Raw genomic sequence first — 26,986 nt, forward strand, 5'->3', positions numbered from 1 at the left:
GGTTTTCTAATGGGAATAATAATGGATAATTTCCATTGATTTGGAATATTCCCCTGTTCCCAAACTTTATTACATAACATTAACAAGGTATTTAAGGAACAATCATTAAGACGCTTCAACATTGCATAACTGATCACATCTTTTCCTGGAGTTGTTACTTTTGTCTTATTTACAGTATTTTTTTTAACTCATTGAGTGAAAAATAAGCACTAATGCTATTACCACTATCCTTCACCACATCCAAGAGATGTTGATAACACTTTCTTGATTCGTCTCTTTCCAATTTTTCATCATTCTTTAAATTGAAGTTACTATGAACCTTGATAATTCACTGGCCATCAATTCCACTTGATCTTCATCTTTTACAGCAAAATTCTGACCATTGTTTAAAACCAGATAATTCCAAGACTTTTGTACCCCATTCATTTTTTTAACAACTCGCCAAACATCATTTATTGAAGTTCGTATTCCTATGGTACCACAATACTTTTCCCAACACTCTTTTTTCGATTTCCTAATAATTTTCTTAACTTTAGCTTGTTCTCGTCTATATTCAATAAATACGTTAAAATTCAAACTATTCTTAAACTTTTTTAAAACTTTATTTCTACTCTTTATCGCTTTTGAGCATCCTTCCGTCCACCATGGGACCATCTTTCGCCTCTTACTTCCTTGTTTTGTTTCCAGAATAGATGACTTAGCTGCATCAATAACAGCTTCACTTATCCTCTCATTAAGAACATCTACGTCTTCTATTTCTTCTACTTGACTCATATATCTATCACTCAAGATCTTAAATATTTCCCAGTTAGCCTTATCAAAATTCCATCTTCCTAAAAAGGTATCACTAACATTGTAACTCTTATGTCCAAATGTAATTAAAATAGGGTACTGATCACTCCCTATTGTTGATTTGCCATACACCTCCCTTAGTAAGTGATCCGCTAAAGATTGTGACACCAAAATTAGATCCAAAACTGACTGTTGTCCTATCCATGCGTGTTGGTGATCCATCATTTAAACAAACCAGTCCCGTCCTATCCATAAATTCTTCTAACACCAAACCATTACAATCCATTTTATCACTTCCCCATAGTGAATTATGTGCATTGAAATCTCCTAACCAAATAATTTTCTTATCTTCTTGTCCTTCCACCAATTGCAAAGCAGCTACATCTAGTCTCTTACACGGATTATAAAAAGTTACAATGACTAAACTACCATTTTCCCACCAAGTTTCAATAACTAACTATTCTAATACATCACCTTTTCCTAAAATTTTACAAGGAATTCTCTCTTTAATAAAAACAGCACACCCACCCCCAGTACCATTAACCCTATCCAGTCTTTCACAGACATATCCATCTAGATAGAATTTTAAGTGCGGTCTTAACCATGTTTCTACAATACCTAAAACATCAGGTTTATGCTCCACATCACACAAAACCTTCTTAAATTCTTGTCCATTTGCTTTTAAACTCCTGGCATTCCACTGCAGAAAGTAAATGATTGAGGTTTTAGTTTGCAAGGTCAACACTGACAACTGTGATGAAGGCTGAGACAATACATCTTCATTTGCAGCTCTGTTTTTCAGTTCTTCATATAATGTTTCCCATGTAAAATCTGTGATACCAAGGTATCTTGCTGCACTTTTTACAATAATAGCTGTTTTTTCTGATCTATGTTTTGCTTATGCTGTGCAGTTAAAAACACAGACAATATTTTTTCGTTACACTTTGTAACTCTTCATCCATATTTGTGTTTTTTCACAACTTGGTGTTGATTCATCTGCCCACACCCAACCTGCACCTGTCTTGCTGCCTTCGCATATGAAATCTTTTTTTCTGTTCTAAGAAGCTGGATTTCTGCCGCCTTCTTTCTTGCGGCACAGTCCCTGAAACCAACACCATGAGCACCACCACAGTTGACACATTTTTCTTGAACTCCTTTGCCACACGATCCATAATCATGTTCTCCTCCACATCTACTCCTATGTGTTGAGTGTGTGTATGTGCGTGCATGTGTGTGTGTGTGTGTGTGTGTGTGTGTGTGTGTGTGTGTGTGTGTGTGTGTGTGTGTGTGTGTGTGTGTGTGTGTGTGTGTTTGGGGGAGGGTACATTGGAACCTTGTCCTCCCCAGTTTGAAAATCCTATCTGCGCCCCTGCTACTACATGTTTGTTTTCTCTTACAAAAGGCAGCAATGTGGCCATATTTTAAAGCAACGTGATGGTGGGGGCTCCTATCTTCTCACAGTAAAGTTCAAGAAACCTACTGTGATGTATTTCGGGACAATATCACCTTGGAAATCCACCAGAACTGGCAGGCTGTCAACTTTAACCTCATTCCGCCAGATTTTCAGTCTCCTAAGCCCAACCACCCTTTCCCCCCCAATGTCATCCTTTAATTTTCCAAGTTCTTTGTTTAAGGGAATGCCATAAATGACCCCTCTACAGAACTCCCCCGGACCAGTCCCCTTTTTAACCTCCAAAACCTCTTTTTTACAAATACTTTTTAGTTTCAGAGTCTTTTGTTGCTGCACATCATTCCTACAAACAACAAGCAAGTCTCCACCTGCAAGCACTCTAGCTTTAATTACTTCACCAATTGTTTCACGCAAAAATTTTGATAAAGCCATAGGTCCAACAGCTTTAATATCATGTCCTTCTCTGAATTTCACAATCATCCTAATTCCCTCATGATCAATCTTCCTCCTCACAACTCTCTCTTTTCCATTCATTTATTCTGATTCACTTTCTTGACTCAACACCCACACATCCAACTATTCTCTTCCTTCCTCATAATCTCCTTACTCAAGCACCCCCCCCCCCCCCCCCCCCCGTCCTGCCATAGTAGGTCCGTTCACATGCAACCTTACTTGATTTGAAGATAGAAAACAAATAGGATTAGAAAAGGACGTTTAACAGTAGTGATCGTTCCAAATGCCGCCCACAGCGCGCTCACCCTCCCCCTGACAACCGTTATTTCTCACTGCCTGCCAACCCGGAGCCCCCCCCCCCCCCCCCCCCCTGCTGCCTTGTGTCTCATCTCCCCTTGTTAACTCACCTGCTCCTCGTTAGTATACCCACCTGTTTCCCTGTATATCCTCGTGTATTTAGACCCTCATTTTGTTCTTGTCTGTGTCAGATCCTCATTGAGTCGTGGACCTGCTCACCTGCATTTGGGTCTGATCAGTATCTCCACATCATGACATACACTTGAGTTTCAGGCTTCAGTTTTGCCCCCCTGGTAATATATATATATATATATATATATATATATATATATATATATATATATATATATATATATATATATATATACATGAAACTCGAGTTCCCGGGGTAATTTGAGTAGTTGGTGATAATTCTAAACATATTGATTGATTAAACTGACCTACCAAAGGGGGAAGACTCACACTTTGTCTGATCAGACCCTTGATTACTAAACTTTGGGGAAACTGTTCAAACATCAACTTCTGGTACTGACAATTAACCTCATCTCCTCCTGTGATGTCACAGATCATGGTTCAGTCCACTTTCTGACCTGACATCCTCCACATGATGTGGATTACATGAATTTATTTGAAACAAGAGTAAAAAAGCTTTCAATGAGGCCATGGTGCTCTCCTGCAAAAGGAGGAAGTCCTCCACCTCCTGGTTTGAGCTGCAGCAGAAAACAGAGTTCAACTTATAACAAGTGGACCTTCCACAATGGCACTTCATAAGTTTGGCTGACAAAAATTTAAAAGCTAATTAATGTTTTTAAATATAAATATATTAATGCAGGTTTAAGCAGCTTTTCTGTTTTTAGAGAGTAACTAAGTTGAACCTCCAAACAGAATGACTCTAAAAGTTAGCCTGGCCTGCCAGACTCGCTCTCTGTCTTTTCTACACAGAGGAAGAGTCTGGATACTCACAGGCAGAGAGCACCATGAGGGGCGGGACTAGCCAGCTCAAAAATGACCAATCAGAAAAACAGGTGGAAATGATGGCTGCATTGCTTGCCGGGACGCTGTAGTTTTTTTGGCTGTAGTCAAAGATGGCATCTGGCGACAGCGCAAATATTAGAAGAAAGGCTTTTATTGCTTCTTGTTGTGGTTTTAAGGACATGTCCAAGTCATTTAGAACAGAGGAAAGAGCCACAATGAACTCCGTTTCAGACGCCATCTTTGTTGTTTTTGAGAAACTGAGTGTTGCGGTGTGCGACATACGCTGCTCAGCGCTGATTGGCTTGGTTGGAATTCTCAGGGGGTGAGGCTATTTGAATGGGAGCGTTACTGAGCCGTTACTATTCACTTTCCATATAGAAGAATCAGCATGGCTGGCCAGGCTAAAAAAGTATCAGTAATATTTAAAAATCTATTCAAGGCTTTACATCATTTTCCACAAATATCAACATAGAAAAGTGCGAAATTCTTTTGGCAAATGTTTTTGTTTCTCTTAAAGGGAATTCTACGGTGAAATAATCACGAAACAGTCTAATGTCTCAGTCATGTTGGAAGGATGGTTATAAAACAGATTTCATTCAAGAATAGAATAGAATAGAATAGAATAGAATAGAATAGACTTCACTGATCCCACAGTAGGGAAATTCACTTGCTACAGGAGCTCATACACTTGAAGAATAGGAAGATGAACAATAACACGATTGCAGGTTCTAAGCCAGCTGGGTAGTTGTCAGTTTTTCTCCTTTTGACCCCTTAGCATTCCAGCGTCCCGCCCATGGGACAAAACCCCATTACCTTCATTAAACCTGGAAATTTAAGGGGTTAAAACAAACTGAAACGGGACATAGTCTTTGTTTAAAGTGTGTTTTGATACATGGGCTGCAGTATCCAAATTTGACCATAAGATGTAACCATTCTTACTTGCCCCTTTAATCTTAAAACTTAGTAACAGAAGCAAAATGAAGATTTTTCATAAATGATGAGAAATTCCTAAAAAAGCTCAGAAAAAGTCAGAATTCTAACTTAAACCTCTAAGTTCTGACTTTGTTTCTCAGAATTCTCACGTTAGGCTAGAAAAATAAGTGAAAACCATTTTTTGGGTCCTAATCCTTTTCTGTGGATATTTTTTCAGAAACTAGGAATTGTTTATTTTCAGAGATGACCAGAAGAAAGAGATTATGAGCTGAGTCGGCAAAATGGTTGGACTCGTTTACTTTTAAAGTATGGTTTGGGCATCTAGGAAGGTGTTTTGGACATGTCCAACTGACGGGAGACCTCATGATTGGTCAAGGACTCGCTGGAGTTGCTTGGCAGGAGGTCAAAACCCCTCTGGATGAGCTGGAGGAGGTGGCTGAATGGAGAATTGAGGATTTCCACGTGATCCTGTCCCTTCTAAACAGCAAATAGACTCTTAGATTAAATGTTTTAATTTGATTTTGTCTTTAAATCTACAGCGGGAAACTTTAATTTAAAAAAAAAGAAGACGGAGAACAGACTCAGTGTGGAATCTGAAGAGGGATGTGTTAAATAGCATCTTGAACCATGGTTGATCAAAGAAGATAACGATTTAAGACACACAGCTTTGGGAATCATTTCCTGTACCACTTCTGTTGTCTATAGTTCTTCATGTAAATCAAGTGTTTTCTGTGATCATTATAACGTGTTTTAGTAGTTTATAAAAATCCCCTTAAGTTTGCTTTTTACAACATGAACACTGTATCATTTTATTCCTGGCTGTCATGTGGCCTATAGAGTTTTTATTATGACCTACTTTAGTTCCTCATTTATGCCCCGAGTGTTGATTCGGAGCACGTGCCTGTCATCATGAGGGAGTAATATTTTCTTAGTGAGACCACAAAAGATCACAGCAGCGTTTACCGCTGAGCCAGAGTGTGGTTGGTCTGTGTCTGCGCTGTTAGACGCTCCCACGGGTTAGGATACGACTTCGTTGGTGTGACTCATCACCAGCTAATTAAAGGAATTCACTCATTTGTCAGTTCATATGAAAACTGTTGCTTTGACCCATAATGACAATGAGAGAAGATATCAAAATACAACTTAGAAAAAGTAGAAACTACAAGTTAATTTACAAAAACAGATAAAGATCATTTTTGATCAAAATCTCCAAATTTTTTTGGGCTGACAACTAAAGGAAAGTAAATAATTAAAAGTTAGTTTTTTTTTGAATGAACTCTAATAATAAACCTTCCTTTTATGCTGCTGCTCTAAAAATTCTACCTTTCTCATTTTTTTCATATAAATGTGTCTATTTCCTCCATTTGTATTACAATTTTTATATACAAATTTGTTATCATTTTTATTTATTATATTTTTATGTTCTTGTGAAGCCCCTCATGATTTTTATCTTGAGAGACACTATAGAAACTTTCATCGTCTTATTATTATTATTATTATTATTATTATTATTATTATTATTATTATTATTATTATTATTATTATTATTATCATTATTATTATTATTATGAGATTTGAAAAACTAACATCAGGCATCAATCAGGTGATAACATAAGGTAACAACAAGTTAATAACATAGTGTAACAACATCAGGAAATAACACAGCTTCACAACAGGCTGTAACAACAGAACAAGACAACGCCATGTGCCAATGGCTGTACAACGTGTAAAAACTATATAACCGGTTGACAGGTTGTACTGAGAGAATAAGAACAGCCAGACAGCAAGTTTTAATGATAAACTGACAACATATTTTTGACACATTCGAAACCTCATCATGGTTCGAGTCATGGGGGCCATTCATTTTACAGGAGAGCAAAATAAAAAACTTCATATTTTTGTGAATATGAGGTACACGTGTAAGTCTGAGAAGCTTACTGTACAGGATTGAAGGAACTTGCATGAGTTCTGCTGCTGCAGGCGTAAAACTCAAGAACTTCCCTTGTGTTGTTTTGTAGTTTTTCCAATAAACATTCACCCATAATCTTCATTTACAATGTGAACAAAACACAGAAGAGACTCAGGTTCCTCAGGCTTCTCCACACATGTCTTAGTTCTCAGTTTATGTATCTTTTCTAATTTATTTTGATCTTATTTCTCTTCAGTTTAGTTAAAAATAATAATTTAATTAAATTCTTTCACAATTTTATCTCTGCAATCTGTCTGTCCATCCATCTGTCAATGTTAAGGGCGCACAATAAATTGGCATCACCATCGGTATTGGCCCAATAACTAAAACTGGGCCCAAATTACTACCCGATATTTCCATCTAGTTCCAGTTTGTGTATCTGTTTCAGGAGCGGAGTGTGTGTGGGTACATGGGTGTAACTGTAAATTTAAAAATTAATGTATAATAACATATAATTATGACACCTGTGAATACCGGTTGTTGGTCACAACAGCAATAATAATATCAGAGGTTAATATGGGCCAAATCCTTCTGTTGATGCGTTCATGTTGTATACTCTTTAGTAGGCCGATGGACCCACGGTGTTCATGTCATCATATCAAAACAAAAAACAAGGAAGAATCCCAAGTTAAATCTGTTTCTCACTTCCAGTTTATGTTCAGTAAAGGTGATGGCTCAGCTAAACTCAGCAAAGTACCAACAACTGTGTCTGTCTGTGGAGGTTTTAAAAGAAGCTTGGAAATAACACGTGCTTAGCATAAACTGATAAATGAATAAGTGTCTTGTTGTCGTGTTGTTTTTCTTGATTGCAGTCGTGTGTTCAGAGCTGAGTTTACCGAAGTAGCTAGCTAACTATCAGTTTAACATGTAGCATGTACTGTTTAACCATGAAATTTAAATGTAAAATACGGTAAAATAATTAATACGGCATATTTAGATGGGTAATAGGGTAAAACCCAGTGCATTTAAGATAAAAATGGGTTGAAATATGACGGGGCGCGCCGCTTGGGGGGACACTTCTGTGCTCCATTCTTTCATCCGGTAATCTCCAGCGGTCAGGCCGGGCAGGCTGACCGATGCGGCGCCTCGCTGCTGCGGGCGGGCTGACCGCTAGTGGAACTCGGAGACAGATCTGACCGGAGAAATACTGCAGCTCGTTGAGAAGTCTATAGGGCATACAGCGTTTCCCTTAAATCCCACCGCCACGCCGACAAGATCCCAAGTTTCTTTGTTTTTGTTGGCGCTGTTTACCGAAGAAGCAGCGGGAATACCAGCAAGTTTCATCAGACTCGTAAAGTTAGTTTTTGCAGGGGACCCCCTGTATTTTACTGCTCCCTCCTGCAGTCTTCCCCTATTAAAATTTAAAATGTGTAACTTCATGTATTGGGATGAATGACTAATATTCATGTTAACTAAAACGTTAGGTATTTAGGGGGAAAAAACAAAATAATAAACATTATACAGATGTCAAATAAATCAAACTGTAATTAAACTATATATTTTCAAAGTTTCGATTCTGGATAAAATCCAACAACATATGCTTTATAAATAAACACTACACATGGCTTTTACACACACACACACACACACACACACACACACACACACACACACACACACACACGTTACATTGTGATTTCTTAGTAAATATTCTATTTGGCGAGAGATAAATTTTATTGTATTTATCCTAGTGAATCTATAATTAAACGGGTAAACTAGCAGTAGTACATCCTACATCAAAGAAAGTAAAATGTTATTATCAGGAGAGGGAGAATGATTAAGTGGTTAGCAGCAGTGTGCTAGACGATGGCCCCCTCCATGAGGCCACCACAGCTCAGCAGAACATCGTTGTAGCTTCTTCTGGGGAGAAAAACACTTACAGAAAAAATAAAGTTAACAGCTGAAATAGCAGGAAATAATACAGTTAAAGAGCAGATTGTAGAAGAAAGAAACCCCTGGGTTAAACTGGTCTGTCTACTGCATAATGCTGAACTCTAACATGTGTCCTCAGGGAAGGACCTGATTGGTGTCCAGAACCTGCTGAAGAAGCACGAGGCTCTGCAGGCTGAGATCACAGGTCATGAACCTCGCATCAAGGCTGTCACCCAGAAAGGAGAGACCATAATGGAGGAAGGTAGAGCAGGTCTGGTCCTGACATGTTTCTGAGGTGTCTGCAGGTTCTGGCTCACTTTGTTTGGGTACAGGTCACTTCGCTGGTTCAGAACCCTCGGCCCGTCAGAACATTCTTATCCACCACGTTCTAACACCAGACCTGTTAACCCGACAGCAACAAGTGGCTCCAACTGACGATGAGACCGGGAAGGAGCTGGTTCTGGCTCTGTACGACTACCAGGAGAAGAGTCCTGGAGAGGTCACCATGAAGAAGGGCGACATCCTCACGCTGCTCAACAGCACCAACAAGGTTCGTGTGCCCTTCACAGCCGAGGAACGACCTCCAGCTCAGAGCGAACATCTCCACACCTGCTTTGTGTTTGTGTGACTTTAGGTTGTTTTACTTGAACTCGCGTCTTTAGCTGAATGAGGATGGAGAGACGGGTCGGACCTGGAGCAGGTCGAGGTCTTGCAGAAGTTTGACGACTTCCAGAAGGTCGGACTTTTCCTCCTCTCCGTCTTCCAGCAGCAGCTGTCAGATCAGCTCAGGTGATAATCAGCAGGTGCTTTTGTCCTGCATGACCTGAAGGCCAACGAGTCCCGCCTGAGGGACATCAACAAGGTGGCATGTGAACTGGAGTCAGAAGGTCTGATGGCTGAGGAGGCTCCTATGGTTCAGGCTCAGGTGAGCGTCACCTGTCTGCAGCAGCTGGTCCCTCTCACTTCCTGGTTTGTTAACTCTGCTCGTCTCTGTTTGTAGCAACAAGAACATCTGGGTTCTGCTCCTGGAAAGGTGCGTGTTGTCCTCCGCCTCCACCAGAACCAGACGTGGTGTTTTTGTTACCACTCATTTGTTTGTTTACAGGATGAAGCCAACTCTAACCCCGGCTTTCCACAGGAGTCGTCAGCAGCACATTACTGCAGCAGCACGTCATAGCTGCTGATAGGAACCGCTGTGGTCAACAGAACCTTTTCCACTGGAGCCGTCGGCAGCTCGAGTCGGCCGCGTCTCAGGAGCAGCATGTCGCGGCCTTTACGCGCCGGTTCTATTTTCTACGTGCGACGCCTCTGAAACGGGTCAAGTTCGACATTTTTGGGGAAGGAAAGAGAGGAAATCGGACGCGGAAATTGAGAGAAGCTACCGAGATTTTCAGAATAAAGAACGTACTGCCTTCCGGTTGCTTTACTTTTAAAAAAAGGTACTAACTGAGCGGCCCCGTGAGAAGTTATCACCTAGCTAGCGGTCTCCTTTGTTTTTCAGGTCCGTATTGGCGATTATAAAACGGACAGAACATAAAACACAAACCATGTTGTAGTTTTCTCCTGCTTGTTGTTGTGTTTACTGACGAAGTCACTCGTGTGACTTCGTGCTCGGTCGGTGACAGCTGCTCCCCTGCTGCTTCGCGTCTCGTGGGAAGGGCCGAGCAGCAGCTTACGCGAGCAAGACGTGCTGCTGCAGTAACATGCTGCTGACGGCTCCCGTGGAAACCCGGGGTAAGACGGCGTCACCCTAGAAGGTGAGTTCATTCAGCTGATCAGAGGTCACCTCTGATGGCCGCAGTCACGGCCGACCGTGCTGAAATCACACAGGAATTCAGGTGACCCGGCAGGCACCAGGTGCTGGTGAAAGTGGGGACATGTCAGCTGGTTGCCATGGCTACAGTTATCTTTATGCATCTGTATGACTGCTGACTGGTGTGTGTTTCCTGTGACCTTTGACCTCAGACCGTACGGTTGGGCGTTCAGACGACGGCTAACTTTAATTCCATCAAGGTAAGAGGAAGCTCTTCCCTTCCTGTCTGAGCGATCCGTCTCCAGGTTTCCTCGTCCGGCGTCCAGCCCGCTGGCGTCCACCTTCATCTCACTGGGTTTGGTTTCTCTCCAGGAGCTGAACAACCGCTGGCGCTCGCTGCAACAGCTGGCTGAAGACCGGAGCAACATGCTGGGCAGCGCCCATGAGGTGCAGCGCTTCCACAGGTACCCCGCACACTTATGCGCCGCTTACGGGTCAGTAGAGTTTGGACCCACACTCAGACGGAGTTCTGATGTCTTCTCAGAGACGCTGATGAGACCAAAGAGTGGATCGAGGAGAAGAACCAGGCCCTGAACACAGACAACTACGGCCACCACCTGGCCAGCGTTCAGGCTCTGCAGCGTGAACATGAAGGCTTTGAGCGTGACCTGGCAGCTCTGGGTGATAAGGTCCGCTTCCTGATCGGTACCAGGACCCGAGTTGTCTCTGGAGACACGTTCTTCATGGTTCTGGTGACTCCACCCCAGCCGTTCCTGATCAGCGATCAGCGGGGTGCTTTCCTATTTAAGGTGGATGGAGGACACAATTTGACGCCAGAAGATTGCCTCAGTTTTGGTAGTAACCAGCCACTCGTGTTACCTCTAGTGTTCCTAGGATTAATGTTATTTCGTAGTGTTTTTGCTCTTATATTGGATTTACCATTCTTCAGGATTCCTGTCGACCTCATTGGATACTGACCTCTACTCCAGGATTTGGATATTCAACACACGGACCTTATCACCACCCTCCATAACCCACCTCTCATCTCACCCAGTGCCCCATCCACCAGGACGCCCCGCTTCTCTCCACCTCTGCTCCCTCTCCTGCGCTTCCCCCGGCTCTCTACCTCTCTCTCCTCCAGCCAACACATACACCCACCACAGTAAGTCTGCTGAACACCTCTGCCTGCCTACAATGGATTTTGAAACCAGAACCTAAGCTCACCTGTGTTCTCCCTCCTCCAGATGCTGAGCTGTTGTTGCAGTTCCAACCACAGACTTATCTGTGCACCTTAAGTTCCTCCTTATAAATAAATCATTTTTTCCATCAGTTTTTGGTCAGTGTTGTATTCTGCATGTCTTGGGTTAAGTACCTTCCTCCAAACATGACACTCCTCTTCAAAGAGCAAATCTGTTCAGCACATTCTGACAGACAGACCACCATTCTTCTGTCATGATGCTGTACAGGACATTTTTAGAGTTTTTCTTTTTAAAGATAAATAGGATTACATTTAAATAGCAATACTTTCACATTATCATTTTCCCACACTTCTGTATAACTGTATTTTGTTGTTTTTCAATAAAGAATGACAAATTATTTAAGTTTGGATTTGTTGCACACAAATACATATCTGTAAAAATATCTACAAAGCTAATGTTTACATAACAAGTATGACTGGGTTTTGCAATACGGCACTATTTTAGTAAGATTTTTAAACCAAGTAAAGTTAGTAAAGAACACATTTCTATTGTCTGCTAAGAAACTGTTGGGATTTAAAATGGGCCTGTTGTACAAATAACTTGTAAATGATTATTCCTCACTTTTGTCTTAACCAAAGAAATTCCAGTAATTGAGCAAAAACATTTATTTTTAACACTACATTTTATAAAACAGGGCGCAAAGTGTCGGCACATGTATGTATGTCGATGGTCCACCCCAACCGAACCAGGAGACACAGACGTCAGGGAGGCCAAGGTTGTCTCTGCAGCTCTCTGGGCACCACGCCTCACGTAGCTGTCTCCAATTATCCAAATGGCTATGGAGAAAAAATAACAGGTTTGTCATAATTGTTTAAAGTACAAAACCATACATGAAGTGGTGAGACAGGTATGTGGAACTTACACTTGCTGCGTTGTGTAGCTGATGTTGGAGACACACAGGCTGCCATGGTGACATTGAAACAGATCTAAGAAAAAAATGAAATTTAAAAACTCCAAGACCTCATGTCATATTTACTAATCAGCTATGGCTGATTTATTGTTTGGATCACAGTGAGTTACACTAATTCTAATATATTTTATTTCTATTATACATACATACTTTTTAACTGTTATTTTCACATGACTGTTATCAGGCTCTCTTGTTCTGGTTCTGATGATAATTCCGTGTCTTCCAGTAAGTTATCTTGTGCTTACTTCATCTGTAGAATGTCTCTTTACTTTTGGTAAATTGTACTGAGTCCAGAATAAAGACTAGTTGGCTGTACAAGATACAAACAAGTATAACATTTTGGAAATATATGAAATGTATTTACGCTGCTAATTTAGCTCGAATACTAATAACTGCCATATTTTCCGGACTATAACTCGCACTTTTTTACATTTTCTGGCTGGTCCTGCTACTTATACTCCGGAGCGACTTATATAACAAAATATGTAGGCTACACCGCGCTGCTGCGGGCCGACTCCGACCCACACAAGAATGAGTTCCCCTGTACGCTGGGAGGGTTTCAAACACCGCCAGCATCTGTTAGAGCCTGTGGCGGGGTGCTGAGGGCCGGCTCCAGCCCAGGAATGAGCTCTCCTCGCCGGCCGGGAGGGTTTGAAACACCGCCATCCTCTCCTCTGCTGGCTGTTGTTCATTCTGTTATGGTTACCGGTGCTTGTGTTGCAATGTGAAACGCTTGGTCTTAGATTTTGTAAGAAAGATAATAAAATGTCCCCCCAAAATACGACAAATATATTTTCTCTTATTCATGATACATTTAATGGCTGGTGCGACTCAGGAGTGATAGCGCCGAAAAAAACTGTACTGAAAACTTGCTCAAAGCAAAATGTTTTCATTACGGAAATAAATTATAAACTTACCGATTTAAAACTTTTTTAATACAGGTACTTCTCACGAACAGGCGCAGAAAACCTCCACCTAAACTCCGTGTAAGGTTCAGGTCGATGGGTGTTCCAGTTAGCTCCGGTTGGGTTGAAGCTAGGTGGCTACATCCGTTAGCTCGGCTCCCACCTCCGCTTTAGCTTTGGGTTAGCCAGGGTTAGCTTCAGGTTAGCTCGTAGCTAGTTCGCCTGGGTGTCGTCACTCGAGCCCAGCCTTACAGCCCCACCCTCAGCTCCTCCTCTCTTCCCTTTTATGGAATTGTCTGGGCTGGACGGAACCTGTGACACGGTCAAAATGGCGGTGGTGGCCACCTCCCATTATAGACAACAAACGTGTTATTGAAGCCAATGGAATCCGTTTGTCCAGTATGTACAGTCTATGGTTCAGATTGAATAAATGTGGTCTGACTGCATCTTGTTACTCCTTGGACGCAAAAATCAACCATGGTGTTGCTTTTGGAAGGAGAGTGAATCTGGAAAGGATTATTGCTCATTTTAAAGGATATTTATCAGTTTTGCAGAAAGAATTTAGGATCTGGACCAAAATTTGTTAAAGTCCTTTTTCTGCTGAAACGTTGAACAGACACAACCCTGTACGTGATCCGATACTCGATTTGATTGATGTATTATCCACCGAACTTTTAAAACATCACCACAAAGAAAAAATACGTCACTTGTCTCTGCAAAACACACAAATTACCTATACCAGCTTCTAAAGATGAATGCATAATTTTGCATGTCTGTGATCAGAAGAAAAACAAAAATTTTCAATAAAAACAAATGTACCCATGGTCATTTTGTACCACATGTAAATAAACCTACATCTGATGATCACATCATCATTTTCCTCCTGTAGGTATCAGTAGGATGGGGGGGGGGCTCATAAACACGCATGAGACAAATCTACTGTCCGACCACAGGCACGTTATGTCTTAACCTCGGCTGGGCCTCTAGTCGTTCCCTGAACCCTCCGTCTCATGACTGCCTTCTGCTGCACATGTGAACGTACCAAAGTGAAACCACATTTTATTGTTTTTCTTTATTCCCCTCCCTACCCCAAAAAGCTATGGCAATAACTGGAAAGCACATGATTGCTGTTGGGTATAAATATATGAAGACACCCGAGCATCGACACATCTCCACTTGCAGCAGCTGTTTTAACAGACTTTGCTCCAGAACCCAACCAGCCACTCAACAGATCAAGATGAAGCTCTGCGTCCTGCTCGCACTTGGAACCCTGACTGTGCTCGTTCACGGTAAGAGCTGCAGGAATATTGACTCTTGCTCCCAGAATAGGAACATTTTGTTGTATTTGCAGGAGAGAAGCAGGAATTTCCTCTGTAAACTGTGCATATCTGGATGAACACTCAAACGAGTTTAAGATACTTAGACATATTTTGTATGAAGCTAAAATCAAAGAAAATCCTGTCTTGAACTCTAGAAACACTAAAGACTTGAGAAAATGTGGCATAAATGTGTTGCAAAGGAATCACATCCTATAATAAGCACTTAGAACAGGGATCCATGAGTTTCTTTTGCATTTATTAAGATCTGTGAATGCAAGGGTGGTTCTAGCAGGGGTCCAGCAGGGGCCAGTGCCACCCAGACAGCAGGATTGGACCCCCCAAGTGCTTTTTTATATAATTATATCTAAACCTGTTTTATCTATACCTGTAACTGAATGACTGTTATTATGCTGTTGTAATTACTCAGTAAGAGTTGAACTACTCAAAGGCATGTTTATGATGTTTTCCTGCAAACGTGCCTCTCTAACAGAGCAGCTGGCCCCCCGCCTGGGCCCCTCTAATATTAGTCTAGAACCTCCCAAGCTCGAACGCTTCACAATTAGCTTTGAGTGAACAGTAAAATAATTGTTGGACGTGATGAAACACGCTGAGCGAGGCGAGACGGAGATGTCAGAATCTGATTTATGAGTTAGTTCTCAAACAAACAGCAACACAATTTATTCCTCCTCGTTTGGGACTTACATGTTTTAATCTGTCCATTTATGCTCATTAACAATCTATAAAAGCTCAGAAATTAAGCCCTCATGTGTGTTCATGACAGGAATGCCACCAATCAACAGAGATTTCAACACACACTGTCGGTGCCTCCAGTTTGAGTCGAGGATGATCCCCCCGCAAAGCCTGAAAAGCATCAAGCTGGTCCCAGAGGGCCCCCACTGCACCGAAACCGAAGTCATGTGAGTGAAATTCTCAGATTTGTTCAACCAGGTCTCGCTGTCTGGATGACTTTAATTCACCCAAGAAGTCACTTGGATAATAATATTTAACTCTATAATTAGTGTTTTTAAATGATAATATTTATGTCTAAGCACCATAAAAAGTGTCTGAGTTCAAAAAATGTATTCACTCATTTAACGAATATATGCCGATAAAGTCAGTGTATCATTGTAAATATAGAAATAAACAGCATTTATACATTACAACAAACTTTTGTCTTCTACAGAAAAAAATAATGTAATTTATTCATGTTCATCTTAACTATCTATTCTTATTTTATTTATATTTATTTTGTATATTCATTTTTATTACCTAATATTACACTTCATCTTAGCCTTTTATCTTATTGTAAAGAATTTTCAAACTGTGGAGAACAATTATCTGAATTTGTATTTATTTATTGGGGGAAGGTCCTAAATGGATTTAATTTAATTCCTCTGATTTCTTATCAATTCTTTATCATTTTGATTTCTGCCTCAACTAGTTAGTATTAAATGTTTTCTCTTTTCTTAATGACGTTTTAATGATTTCTATAATGAATTTCTTTATTAATGAATTAATCTTTCATATAAACTGTCCTGTGTGACCTTGTAAAAATCCTACATGAGCAGAAATGACAATTGAGAAGCTGAATATTCATTTATTTCTTGAAATTGTGAAATCAAATCAATTATTTATAATTATATTAAAATCCTTATATTAAACCATGCTTTTTTTTACTTTAGTTGATTCTCTTTAATATTACACAGATTAGTATTTATTCAGCATTGTTTAAATTTATTGCGTTATAACCAACGTCCTAACACAACACAACTGATAATTATCTGCTAGATTTCTGACATTTTACATGAAAAACTAAATAAAAACGTCTGCTGAGAAACAATCCAAACTTTGAATCTTTCGCAACATTTCCGATGGAAAACCAGCACCTACCGGTACTCTCAGTAATCTCAGTTCCAATCAGTTCTGTGTGGGCGGGGCCACGTGACAAGCAGAAATCCAGGAATGTCGTCAAAGAAACTCTCACCATGCCAAGTCAAAAACGTCAGGCGTGGGCGAGGATGCGAGTTGCAGCCTGCTGATTGTCTCTGTTTTTAACCTTAGAGCCAGCCTGACGAGCGGGGCGGACGTCTGTCTCAACCCCGAGTCCCCCTGGGTGAAGAAGCTGGTCCAGTTTGTCCTGGAGAAGCAGCTGCAGAAGAAGAAAGCTGCTGCTGCTGAGAAACGGGCCTGATGGACCCAAACGGACCTGCAAACATAAGCAGGAGATCTGCAACTATGAGCCACTTTATATCCAAACGCACTGATGTGCAACTAACTTCCTGTTATTTTAACATTCATGTCTGTTCAGACTGTACTTCTACTGTTTTTCTAGTGATTATTTCTTACACTTTGCTTGATCAGTTGTGTTTTTACGGGATCTGTGCAAAATAACGTGGCAGAAAAAGATGAGTGAATGTAAAATAAAAGTGTTTAAAACTCTGATTTACTAAAACATGCACGTGTATATATCATAAAGCAAGCATGTAGCTTTGTTATATGTAACACGGTGGGGTTTTAATTATTGCTAAAACATTTTATTCTTCTTTCATACAGTTTTATAAAAATAAAACACATTGGGAGTTGTTTAGAGGGAAAAAGATTAAATGTAGCATGAAGATTTTAATAAAGTTTACATAAATGTTAAATATGTGATTATGTGCCTGACTTCTTCGGATGTAGATGGCATTGAGTTAAAGCTTCTACACCAGTGGTAAGAACGTTTGATCTGATGTGTTTGCACGAGTAATAAATATGTGAACAGCATTAATCTCTGGTGGTGGCAGATTTCCACAGCGTTCACTGGTTGCAATAGAGAAACCCAAAAAGGAACGTTGGGATTGTTCCAAGTCCACAAAGCTTCCAGGTCTATCCCATAACCGCTAACATCTTGGGTGAGAGAGAACTCCATTTTTACATCCTAAACCTTCCCACTGTCCTAATGGGTGTCCATGTGGCAGGAGTGAGCACCACCTCACCCCTGCCACATGGACCTCAAGGGATAAACCATCAATTCTGCTCAATGGTCAGCTTTCCTTGCGGGGTCACAACCATTAGGACAGTGGGAGGGTTAATACCATTTATAGGTAAAACTATAAAAAATTAGAATATGGTGTAAAAGTCTGTTTATGTCAGGAATCCATCTTAGACTGAGAAACCATCTAAAGGCTCAGGAACCCTTTGCAGGTGTTCTGGATTCATTATCTGATTAAAGTGTGACACTTTGGGTCTAGAATAACAATATTATAAGTGTCTCAGATCTTGATAAGCTGTAAGTTATAATCATCACAATCATAACAAATAAAGGCTGAAATATCTGGATTTACATGGAAAGAGTCTCTATCATAGATTAGTTTCACCGTTTAATTAAATTGTTGACATAAATAAAATTTAGCTCCTTATTCTAATTTTTTGAGTTTCACCTGGATATCACCAAAAGTGAAAGTTCAGTTAGATCAACTTCCAGTTTTTATTTAATTTAATAATATAGTAAAAAAATAATAATAATCAGATTTTTAAAAAATCTCAAAGGGATGAATGAATGAAAATTAATTTACCCTTTAACTAACAGAGAGATCACACTTTCCTATATCTCATTGAAGCATGAATACAGGTAAAAATATCTACTGTACTAAAATTATTTTTTAAATGTGTTCATTTTTAACATAACTTATTATTATCTCAATAATATGATGGTTTTATATTCATTTAAATCATATTATAACCCATAATGCACTGATTGAATAAAAAATGCAACAAAATCCTTATTTTCTTGGTGCACTGTAAAAATAAACCATTAAATTTACTTAACCAAGTTTCGGCAACTGATTCCACTAAACCTAGTTTAGGTGCACGTAAAGAGTAATATACATTTAGTGTGTGATGTAACAAAATTGATTTTTTCATGACTTATCTTTGTTTTCTTTAATTTTTCACACATTGAGCGTTTTCTGGAAATAATTTGTACTCATATAGATGCTAAAATCCTTTCTGACTGTCACTTGTCAAAGTCTCAGTTCACAAGAGAAACATGTTGTGCAAGAACGGAAAACATAGCAGAGTCACCTTTGTCACACTGCTGCAGGAAACAAGAGCTCAGAGCAGGATTTCATTTCAGATGAAAAAGTCAAAGAAGGCCGACCATGTGAGCTCTCCTCCTGAGTTAATTACAAAAGTTTTTCTTTAATAATACATGAAACCAGAGAAGCGTTGTTTTAGATCTTATCTCACTGAGAACACGTTTAACATCCAAATGTGACAAAAAAGTTGAGTTATGAGAAGTTCAACTTCCTCCCAGAATATCAAATGGTATTTTGTTTTATTGCATCATAACATCAACTGGCATACCGTAAATCCTCTAATATTAGCCTGTATTCAATTAAAGGCCGGATATCACACTTTGGCCGGTGTCGGAGTCGGCGGAGGTGAATAATGGACGGTTTTTTATTGTGGCCGGGTGGAATGTGGTAACAAGCAAGTACCACAGGGGGGCGGTTGTGTCATCAGTCTCACTTTTGATTTGCCAGTGATAGACCGCGAGGGTAATTTTAACCGTGCGGAGACGAAAATTTTATATGAAGTTCAAAGAGAACGTGCTGATTATGCTGCAGAACTCTCTGGGGAGCAGCAGGGGTTGTATAAACTATTCACTAGTCGACTTCACCGCTCTATAGTGACTTTTTTGCCTGTCATCGACTAGTCGCTGTCACGTGATAATGACCGGCAAGATGCAGTCCACGGAAAAGACAGCAGCCTGCTGTCAGCAGGTGAAAAGCTCCTGCACGTCAGGAGGAAACGCGCTGTGCCAGAGCGTCGGCACTGACACCCGCCGTAAAACAGACATTTAACCAAATTGTGACGTTTACCCTCTTGCAATTTAACCTTCCCCTCACCCCCATCCTAACCTTAACCAGCTTAGGCATGCAAAGCTCTGATTGTTGACGCGCTCCAGGCATCTGCGTCCTGAGCACGGCCACAGTAACATTATCAAATCAGGTGTCGCCACCTCAAAAACTAATTTAACACGCGATCGTTCATGTCGGCTCATTTCCTTTTATATTTTCTGTCTTTTATTCTTTTATTTGTGCCTGATGCGTTTCGCTGCTGTGGATCGGGGCGCATCACCTGTTTTGTCCTGATGTGGCCGGCGAGCACTCCGCTGTTTTTGCGGTCGGTAGATCTTTTAGAACTGCAGTTCAAAGGTAACTCATAAGGTGAATATATATGAACCCAGGTAGCAGTTTTTCTTTAGGATTGAGAGGAGATGCAGGAAGATAATAAACAGACAGGACAGAAAAATAGTCAAATTCAATTCAATTTCAATTCAAGTTTATTTATATAGCGCCAAATCACGACAAGAGTCATCTCAAGGCACTTCACATAATAAGCATTCCAATCCAGGTCAGTTCATTAAGCCAATCAGAAATAATGTTTCCTATATGAGGAACCCAGCAAATTGCATCAAGTCACTGACTAGTGTCAGTGATTATACAGCAATCCTCATACTAAGCAAGCATGCAGCGACAGTGGAGAGGAAAACTCCCTTTTAACAGGAAGAAACCTCCATAGAATCCTGGCTCAGTATAAGCAGCCATCCTCCATGACTCACTGGGGTTCAAGAAGACACAGCAGGCAGACACACACACACACACACACACACACACACACACACACACACACACACAAAGACAAGTAATGTGTCTATAGTTATATTGTGATGTCTTAGTAAATATTGTATTTGGTGAAAGATAAACTTTATTGTATTTATCCTAGTGGATCTATAATTAAATGGATAAACTAGTATTAGCACATCAAAAGTTAATGAAAACAAAAAGTTATTATCAGGAGAGAGAGAATGTATTAGTGGTTAGCAGCAGTGTGCTAGTCGATGGCCCCCTCCATGAGGCCACCACAGCTCAGCAGAACGTCATTGTAGCTTCTTCTGGGGAGAAAATGTTATGATTCGCCCCTTTTTGTGCTTGTGTTTAACTTTTTCTCTGTTTTTGTTCAGGTCAGCTGCAGCTCCTCTCAGGAATCCTCCCCTTCCCTGTGAGCCTCCTGGAGTGCTGCAGCTGAACCACATCATCTTGATTGCCCCTCACCCTATTTCAGGCCACTGCTGCCAGTCATCAGTGTGGAGTTGTCTTTGCTGAGTTGTACATGTATGGATTGAGTTTGGTTTTGGTTTTTGGTTCCCACAGTCAGTGGAGGAAGTTTTGTTTATTAAATCTTTTTGAACTCTGGATAAAGGATCTTTATTCCTGCAAATGGGTTACTGCAGAGGCAAACCGTGACATTACAACTCCACCAAGATGTCTGACCCAGCAGGAAGAACCCAGAGACAAGACCCTTCCTTACCTGCCTCTGGTGAGGGTGCTGCAGGAGAAGCCAGCCTTCCTGTTCTGACCCAGGAGCTCCGCAGCTGCATGTCAGGGTTGCAGCAGTTGCATGGACGTGTAGCCAGACTGGAGCAAGCGCCTGCTCCCCCTCGACAGGTTCGTTTGGGTCGTCCTGAAACTTTTTCTGGTACCGCAGAGGATTGTCGACCATTCCTCACCTCCTGCCGGCTCCATTTTGACTTTAATCCAAGCGATTTCCCCTCGGAGCAGAGCAAGGTGGCTTTTGCCTTGAGTTTCCTGACGGGCAGAGCCAAGAGGTGGGGGCTGGCTGAGTGGGATCGTGGAGCGGAGGTGGTTCGTTCCTTCCGGGCCTTTTCCACTCAACTCCTCGTGGTGTTTGATCCCTCAACACCGCACCGCGCGGCTGCTTCTGAGCTGCTCCGGCTCAAACAAGGAGACGACAGCGTGGCGTCCTATGCAGTACAGTTCCGGACGCTGGCGGCAAGCTCCCGCTGGCCTGATGATGCACTGGTCGACGTCTTCCTTCAGGGGCTCTCCAGCGAGCTCAAGGACGAGCTAGCCGCGAGGGAGGTTCCTGAGGAGCTGGAGGATCTTATCGATCTGGCTGTACGCATCGATCGGCGGAGGATGGAGCGCCTTCATGATGAGCTCCGCCCACTGACTTCTTCACCTCGTCCTCACCCGATTGCTGTGAGTGTTTCTCACCTGGGCAGTGACGCCCCGCCCTCGGAGCCCATGCAGCTAGCGGGTCGGGTGTCATCCTTTTCTCCGCCCTCACGACCGCCCACCAGTGTGCGGTTGACATATGGGACGAAACACGGTGAATATGACACCCTTATTGACTCCGGCTCTGATGGGGATCTGATGTCCCAGGCAGTGGTAAGCGAACTTTTGATTCCAGTCGAGGAGGTGTTTCCTGCATTGCCCATCCATGCTGTAAACGGTTCCCTTATCCACAAGGTGACTGCACGCACTGTTCCTGTCACTGTGACGGTCTCTGGGAACCACACAGAGCGGATGTGTTTTTTTGTGGTTGACTCTTTAGTGCCTCCTGTGATCCTGGGTTACCCCTGGCTAAGCAAACACTGTCCCCATATTGACTGGGTTTCTGGCCGCGTGTTGACGTGGAGTCCTTTTTGTTTATTGAACTGTTTGTCTGCTGCTCCTGTTCGCCCTGTTTCTAGCCAGCCTCCCTTGGAACCACCTGACATCAGTAATGTTCCCCCCGAATATACAGACTTGGCTGCGGTGTTCAGTAAGGTTCGTGCTAAGAACCTGCCCCCTCACCGTCCTTACGACTGTGCTGTGGACCTCCTTCCTGGTGCTCAACCTCCTAAAGGCCGTCTCTATCCTCTGTCCATCCCTGAGACAACAGCCATGGAGGAATACATTCAGGAGGGCTTACAGGCAGGCATTATTCGGCCATCCTCATCACCTGCGGGGGCAGGGTTTTTCTTTGTGGGCAAGAAGGATGGGGGTTTACGGCCGTGTATTGACTACAGGGGTCTGAATAGCGTCACGGTTCGTAACACTTACCCCCTGCCTCTCTTGCAGTCTGCCTTTGACCAGATTAGAGGGGCTCGGGTGTTCACTAAGCTGGATCTACGGAACGCTTATCATCTGGTGCGCATACGGGAGGGGGATGAGTGGAAAACTGCCTTCAACACCCCGTGCGGCCATTTTGAATACCTGGTGATGCCTTTTGGACTGACAAACGCACCAGCTGTGTTTCAGTGTTTTATTAATGATGTGTTGAAGGACATGATTAACAGATTTGTGTACGTCTATCTGGATGACATTTTAATTTTCTCCCCAGACCGTAAAACACATGTGCAGCACGTCAGGGCCGTTCTGCAGCGCCTACTTGAGAACCAGCTTTTCTGTAAGGCTGAAAAGTGTGAGTTTCACACCACCAAGACTAAGTTCTTGGGGCATGTGATCACGCCTGGAGAGGTACAGATGGACAGTGACAAGGTCAAAGCGGTTCTCGAGTGGCCTACACCTACTGGTCGGAAGCAGCTTCAACGCTTCCTGGGGTTCGCCAACTTCTACAGGCGCTTCATCAGAGGTTTCAGTGGCGTGGCTGCACCCCTCCACAGACTCACCTCGGCTAAGGTACGTTTTGTCTGGGACACTGCTGCCGACATGGCCTTTGCCGAGCTCAAAAGACGGTTCTCTGCGGCCCCTATCCTGACCCAGCCTGACACCTCCAAGCAATTCATTGTGGAGGTTGATGCGTCTGAGTCAGGGGTGGGTGCTGTGCTGTCACAGAGAGCGTCTGATAATAAAGTACATCCCTGCGCGTATTTCTCCTGCAAGCTCACTCCTGCAGAGAGAAATTACGACATAGGGAACAGAGAGTTGCTAGCTGTTAAGCTAGCACTCGAAGAATGGCGCCACTGGTTGGAGGGTGCTGAGCAGCCGTTTTTGGTGTGGACCGACCATAAGAACTTGGAGTATGTACGGACTGCCAAGCGCCTTAACCCCCGCCAAGCACGGTGGGCTCTGTTTTTTGACAGGTTTAACTTCAACCTCTCCTTCCGTCCGGGCAGTAAGAACATTAAACCTGATGCCCTGTCCCGCCAGTACCAGCAGGAAGGTGAGGCTTTGGAGTCAGAGTCCACGTTCATCGTGCCGCCCAACTTGGTCCTTGGGGTCTCTCGTTGGTCCTTGGAGCGCAGAATCAATGCTGCAGTCCGAGACCCCACTACCATTCCGTCTGGATGCCCCCCGCACTGTTTGTTTGTTCCCCCAGGTTTTCGCCCGGCGGTGTTGAAATGGGGGCATTCATCACGCCTGGCCTGCCATCCTGGGGTAACCAGGACTGCCTTCCTGGTAGCGCAGCGGTTCTGGTGGCCTACGGTGTCGTCTGACGTTCGAGCTTTTGTCTCCTCTTGCCCAGTGTGTGCCAGCGTCAAGTCACCCAGAACTCCTCCGGCTGGACTCCTGCAACCTCTACCTGTTCCCTCCAGACCTTGGTCCCACATTGCAATGGACTTCATCACTGGACTACCCAACTCTAAGGGTAAGACTGTGATCCTGACTGTAGTGGACAGGTTTTCAAAGATGGTGCATGCTATACCCCTGCAGAGATTGCCATCGGCTCAGCAACTGGCGGAGGTGGTGGTGCGGCATGTTTTTCGGCTGCACGGACTTCCGGAGAACATCACCTCGGATCGAGGACCCCAGTTTGTTGCAGCTTTTTGGAAGGAGTTCTGCAGACTCCTTGGAATAACGGTCAGTCTGAGCTCTGGTTTCCACCCTCAGACAAATGGTCAAGTAGAGCGCTTTAACCAGGATCTGGAGACCACCCTGCGTGCTATGTGCCTGAAGAACCCCCAGACTTGGTCCTCTCAACTCCCCTGGGCTGAGTATTCGCACAACACCCTGGTTAATTCTACTGGCTTCTCCCCCTTCCAGGCTGCCTACGGGTACCAACCACCTCTCTTCCCCCATCAGGAGAGGTCGGCTTCCACCTCCGGTCCTGCAGCATTCGTGAGGCGCTGCCGTCGTACATGGACTGAGTACCGTTCCCGACTGGTTCGGAACCAGGAACGGTTCACCTCCGTGGCTAACCGCCGGAGGTCTGCTGCTCCGGAGTACAAGGTGGGTGACAGGGTTTGGCTCTCTTCGGCTGATCTGCCACTGAAGGGGGGTGCCAGGAAGATGCAGCCCCGATTCATCGGACCCTTCCCCATCACCAAGGTCATCAACCCAGTAGCCGTCAGGTTGGAGCTCCCTCGGGCACTGAGAGTCCACCCTGTGTTCCATGTGAGCAAGCTGAAGCCTGAGAGACTCTGTCCCCTGCAGACGCCACCTGCGGTCCCTCCAGCTCCCCGCATTGTGGATGGCGGACCTGTCTACAGCGTAAATAAGCTCTTGGCCTCGAGGAGAGTGGGCAGGGGCGTCCAATACCTCGTGGACTGGGTGGGTTATGGCCCGGCGGACAGGCAATGGGTCCCAGAACGCCACATCCTCAGCCGTGATCTGATCGATCAGTTTCACCGGGAACACCCCACCCAGCCGAGACGTCCGTCTGGGAGCCGGACTTTGTGAGGGGGGTTATGTTATGATTCGCCCCTTTTTGTGCTTGTGTTTAACTTTTTCTCTGTTTTTGTTCAGGTCAGCTGCAGCTCCTCTCAGGAATCCTCCCCTTCCCTGTGAGCCTCCTGGAGTGCTGCAGCTGAACCACATCATCTTGATTGCCCCTCACCCTATTTCAGGCCACTGCTGCCAGTCATCAGTGTGGAGTTGTCTTTGCTGAGTTGTACATGTATGGATTGAGTTTGGTTTTGGTTTTTGGTTCCCACAGTCAGTGGAGGAAGTTTTGTTTATTAAATCTTTTTGAACTCTGGATAAAGGATCTTTATTCCTGCAAATGGGTTACTGCAGAGGCAAACCGTGACAGAAAAACACTTACAGAGAAAATAAAGTTAACAGCTGAAATTGCACAAAATAGTACAGTTAAAGAGCAGACTGTAGAATAAAGCAGTAGAGTGTGAAAAGCGGTCAGTGTGTCCTCCAGCAGTCTAAGCCTATAGCAGCATAACTACAGAGTTAACTCTGGATAATCTATCCTATTTAGATGGAGGCATATTGGAGGCAGGGCAAGGGAGAGCTGTCTTTACCGACTGTACACTCCACCTCCCTGTACTCCCCCACTTGTCCAGATTTAGGCTAACATCAGATTTTAACTATAGGCCCTATCAAATAAAAATGTTTTAAGCCTATTCTTAAAAGTAGACAAAGTGTCTGCCTCACGGACTAAAGCTGGGAGCTGGTTCCACAGGAGAGGAGCCTGATAACTAAAAGATCTGCCTCCCATCCTAAGTTTAGATATTCTTGGAACCACCAGTAGACCTGCAGTCTGAGAGCGAAGTGCTCGGTTAGGAACATATGGAACAATCAGATTACTGATGTATGATGGACCTTGATTATTAAGAGCTTTATATGTGAGAAGAAGGATCTTAAAATCTATTCTGAATGTAACAGGTAGCCAATGTAGGGAAACTAAGACAGGAGAGATATGATCTCTCTTTTTAATTCTCATCAGAACTCTAGCTGCAGCATTTTGGACAAGCTGAAGACTTTTAACTACATTCTGTGGACTTCCTGAGAGTAATGAATTACAGTAATCCAGTCTTGATGTAATAAATGCATGAACTAGTTTTTCAGCATCACTCCTGGAAAGTATGCTTCTAATCTTAGCAATATTCCGAAGGTGGAAAAAGGAAATCCGACAAACTTGTGAAACCTGGGATTTGAATGACATGTCCTGGTCAAAGATAACACCAAGGTTCCTTGCTTTGTTCTCGGAGATTAATGTAATGCCATTAAGGTCAGGCGATTGGCTAAGCAATTTCCTTTTCTGGATTTCTGGTCCAAAGATGAGAACTTCCGTCTTGTCTTGATTTAAAACCACAATTTTTTATGTCCTCAAGACAAGCCTGTAATCTACCCAACCGATTAGGTTGAAAAATAAAAATAAAAAATAAATACAAAAATAAAAACAAGTTAGTTTTTGTACCTGGTGGTTGCAACAAACAGACACCATTGAAGATAATCAGAAGTGAGGAACAGAAAAGGAAATAATTATTTTAATGTTTAGAGGAGCAGGAACTCCGAGAGGCTGCAGGAGCATCAGTGAGTTTGCAGCCGCTGCGCAGGAGGCGGGGGGGGGGGGCTGAAGCAGAAACTACCGTCGTGAAAAGAAATGTGTTTAACTTTGAAAATGTGGGCGCAATTTTAATTGTCAAAAACTCCAGCGAACCATTAGTTCATT

General features: G+C 42.9%; 3 protein-coding genes across 3 annotated transcripts; all 3 read left to right on the forward strand.

Annotated features, from left to right (window-relative positions):
* Nucleotides 1-8,836: 8,836 nt before the first annotated feature.
* Nucleotides 8,837-9,450, forward strand: LOC139066393 (spectrin alpha chain, non-erythrocytic 1-like). Its single transcript, XM_070548934.1, has 3 exons — nt 8,837-8,964; nt 9,035-9,252; nt 9,337-9,450. The coding sequence occupies exons 1-3, from the start codon at nt 8,955-8,957 to the stop codon at nt 9,370-9,372; spliced, it is 264 nt and encodes an 87-aa protein (XP_070405035.1). The 5' UTR covers nt 8,837-8,954; the 3' UTR covers nt 9,373-9,450.
* A 1,271-nt stretch (nt 9,451-10,721) lies between these two features.
* On the forward strand, nt 10,722-12,056 carry LOC139066394 (uncharacterized). The gene is made up of 4 exons (XM_070548935.1): nt 10,722-10,919; nt 11,000-11,310; nt 11,405-11,617; nt 11,700-12,056. The coding sequence occupies exons 1-4, from the start codon at nt 10,882-10,884 to the stop codon at nt 11,762-11,764; spliced, it is 627 nt and encodes a 208-aa protein (XP_070405036.1). The 5' UTR covers nt 10,722-10,881; the 3' UTR covers nt 11,765-12,056.
* Nucleotides 12,057-14,634: 2,578 nt separating this feature from the next.
* Nucleotides 14,635-17,611, forward strand: cxcl19 (chemokine (C-X-C motif) ligand 19). Its single transcript, XM_015946441.3, has 3 exons — nt 14,635-14,818; nt 15,630-15,765; nt 16,910-17,611. Exons 1-3 carry the CDS (start codon nt 14,650-14,652, stop codon nt 17,037-17,039), a joined length of 435 nt encoding a protein of 144 aa, XP_015801927.2. The 5' UTR covers nt 14,635-14,649; the 3' UTR covers nt 17,040-17,611.
* The last annotated feature ends 9,375 nt before the right edge of the window (nt 17,612-26,986 follow it).

Source organism: Nothobranchius furzeri, chromosome 2 (genome assembly GCF_043380555.1).
Source record: "Nothobranchius furzeri strain GRZ-AD chromosome 2, NfurGRZ-RIMD1, whole genome shotgun sequence".
Lineage (NCBI taxonomy): Eukaryota > Metazoa > Chordata > Actinopteri > Cyprinodontiformes > Nothobranchiidae > Nothobranchius > Nothobranchius furzeri.

Excerpts from the sequence above, each read along its gene's own strand:
- LOC139066393 (XM_070548934.1), top strand. Across the intron at positions 9,253-9,336 it reads TGCTCAACAGCACCAACAAG|GTTGTTTTACTTGAACTCGC; the intron begins GTTCGTGTGCCC and ends GTGTGACTTTAG.
- LOC139066394 (XM_070548935.1), top strand. The coding sequence starts at position 10,882 with ATGCTGGGCAGCGCCCATGAGGTGCAGCGCTTCCACAG. Across the intron at positions 10,920-10,999 it reads GAGGTGCAGCGCTTCCACAG|AGACGCTGATGAGACCAAAG; the intron begins GTACCCCGCACA and ends ATGTCTTCTCAG. Across the intron at positions 11,311-11,404 it reads AGAAGATTGCCTCAGTTTTG|GATTCCTGTCGACCTCATTG; the intron begins GTAGTAACCAGC and ends ACCATTCTTCAG.
- cxcl19 (XM_015946441.3), top strand. The coding sequence starts at position 14,650 with ATGATTGCTGTTGGGTATAAATATATGAAGACACCCGAGCATCGACAC. Across the intron at positions 14,819-15,629 it reads CCTGACTGTGCTCGTTCACG|GAATGCCACCAATCAACAGA; the intron begins GTAAGAGCTGCA and ends TGTTCATGACAG. Across the intron at positions 15,766-16,909 it reads TGCACCGAAACCGAAGTCAT|AGCCAGCCTGACGAGCGGGG; the intron begins GTGAGTGAAATT and ends TTTTAACCTTAG.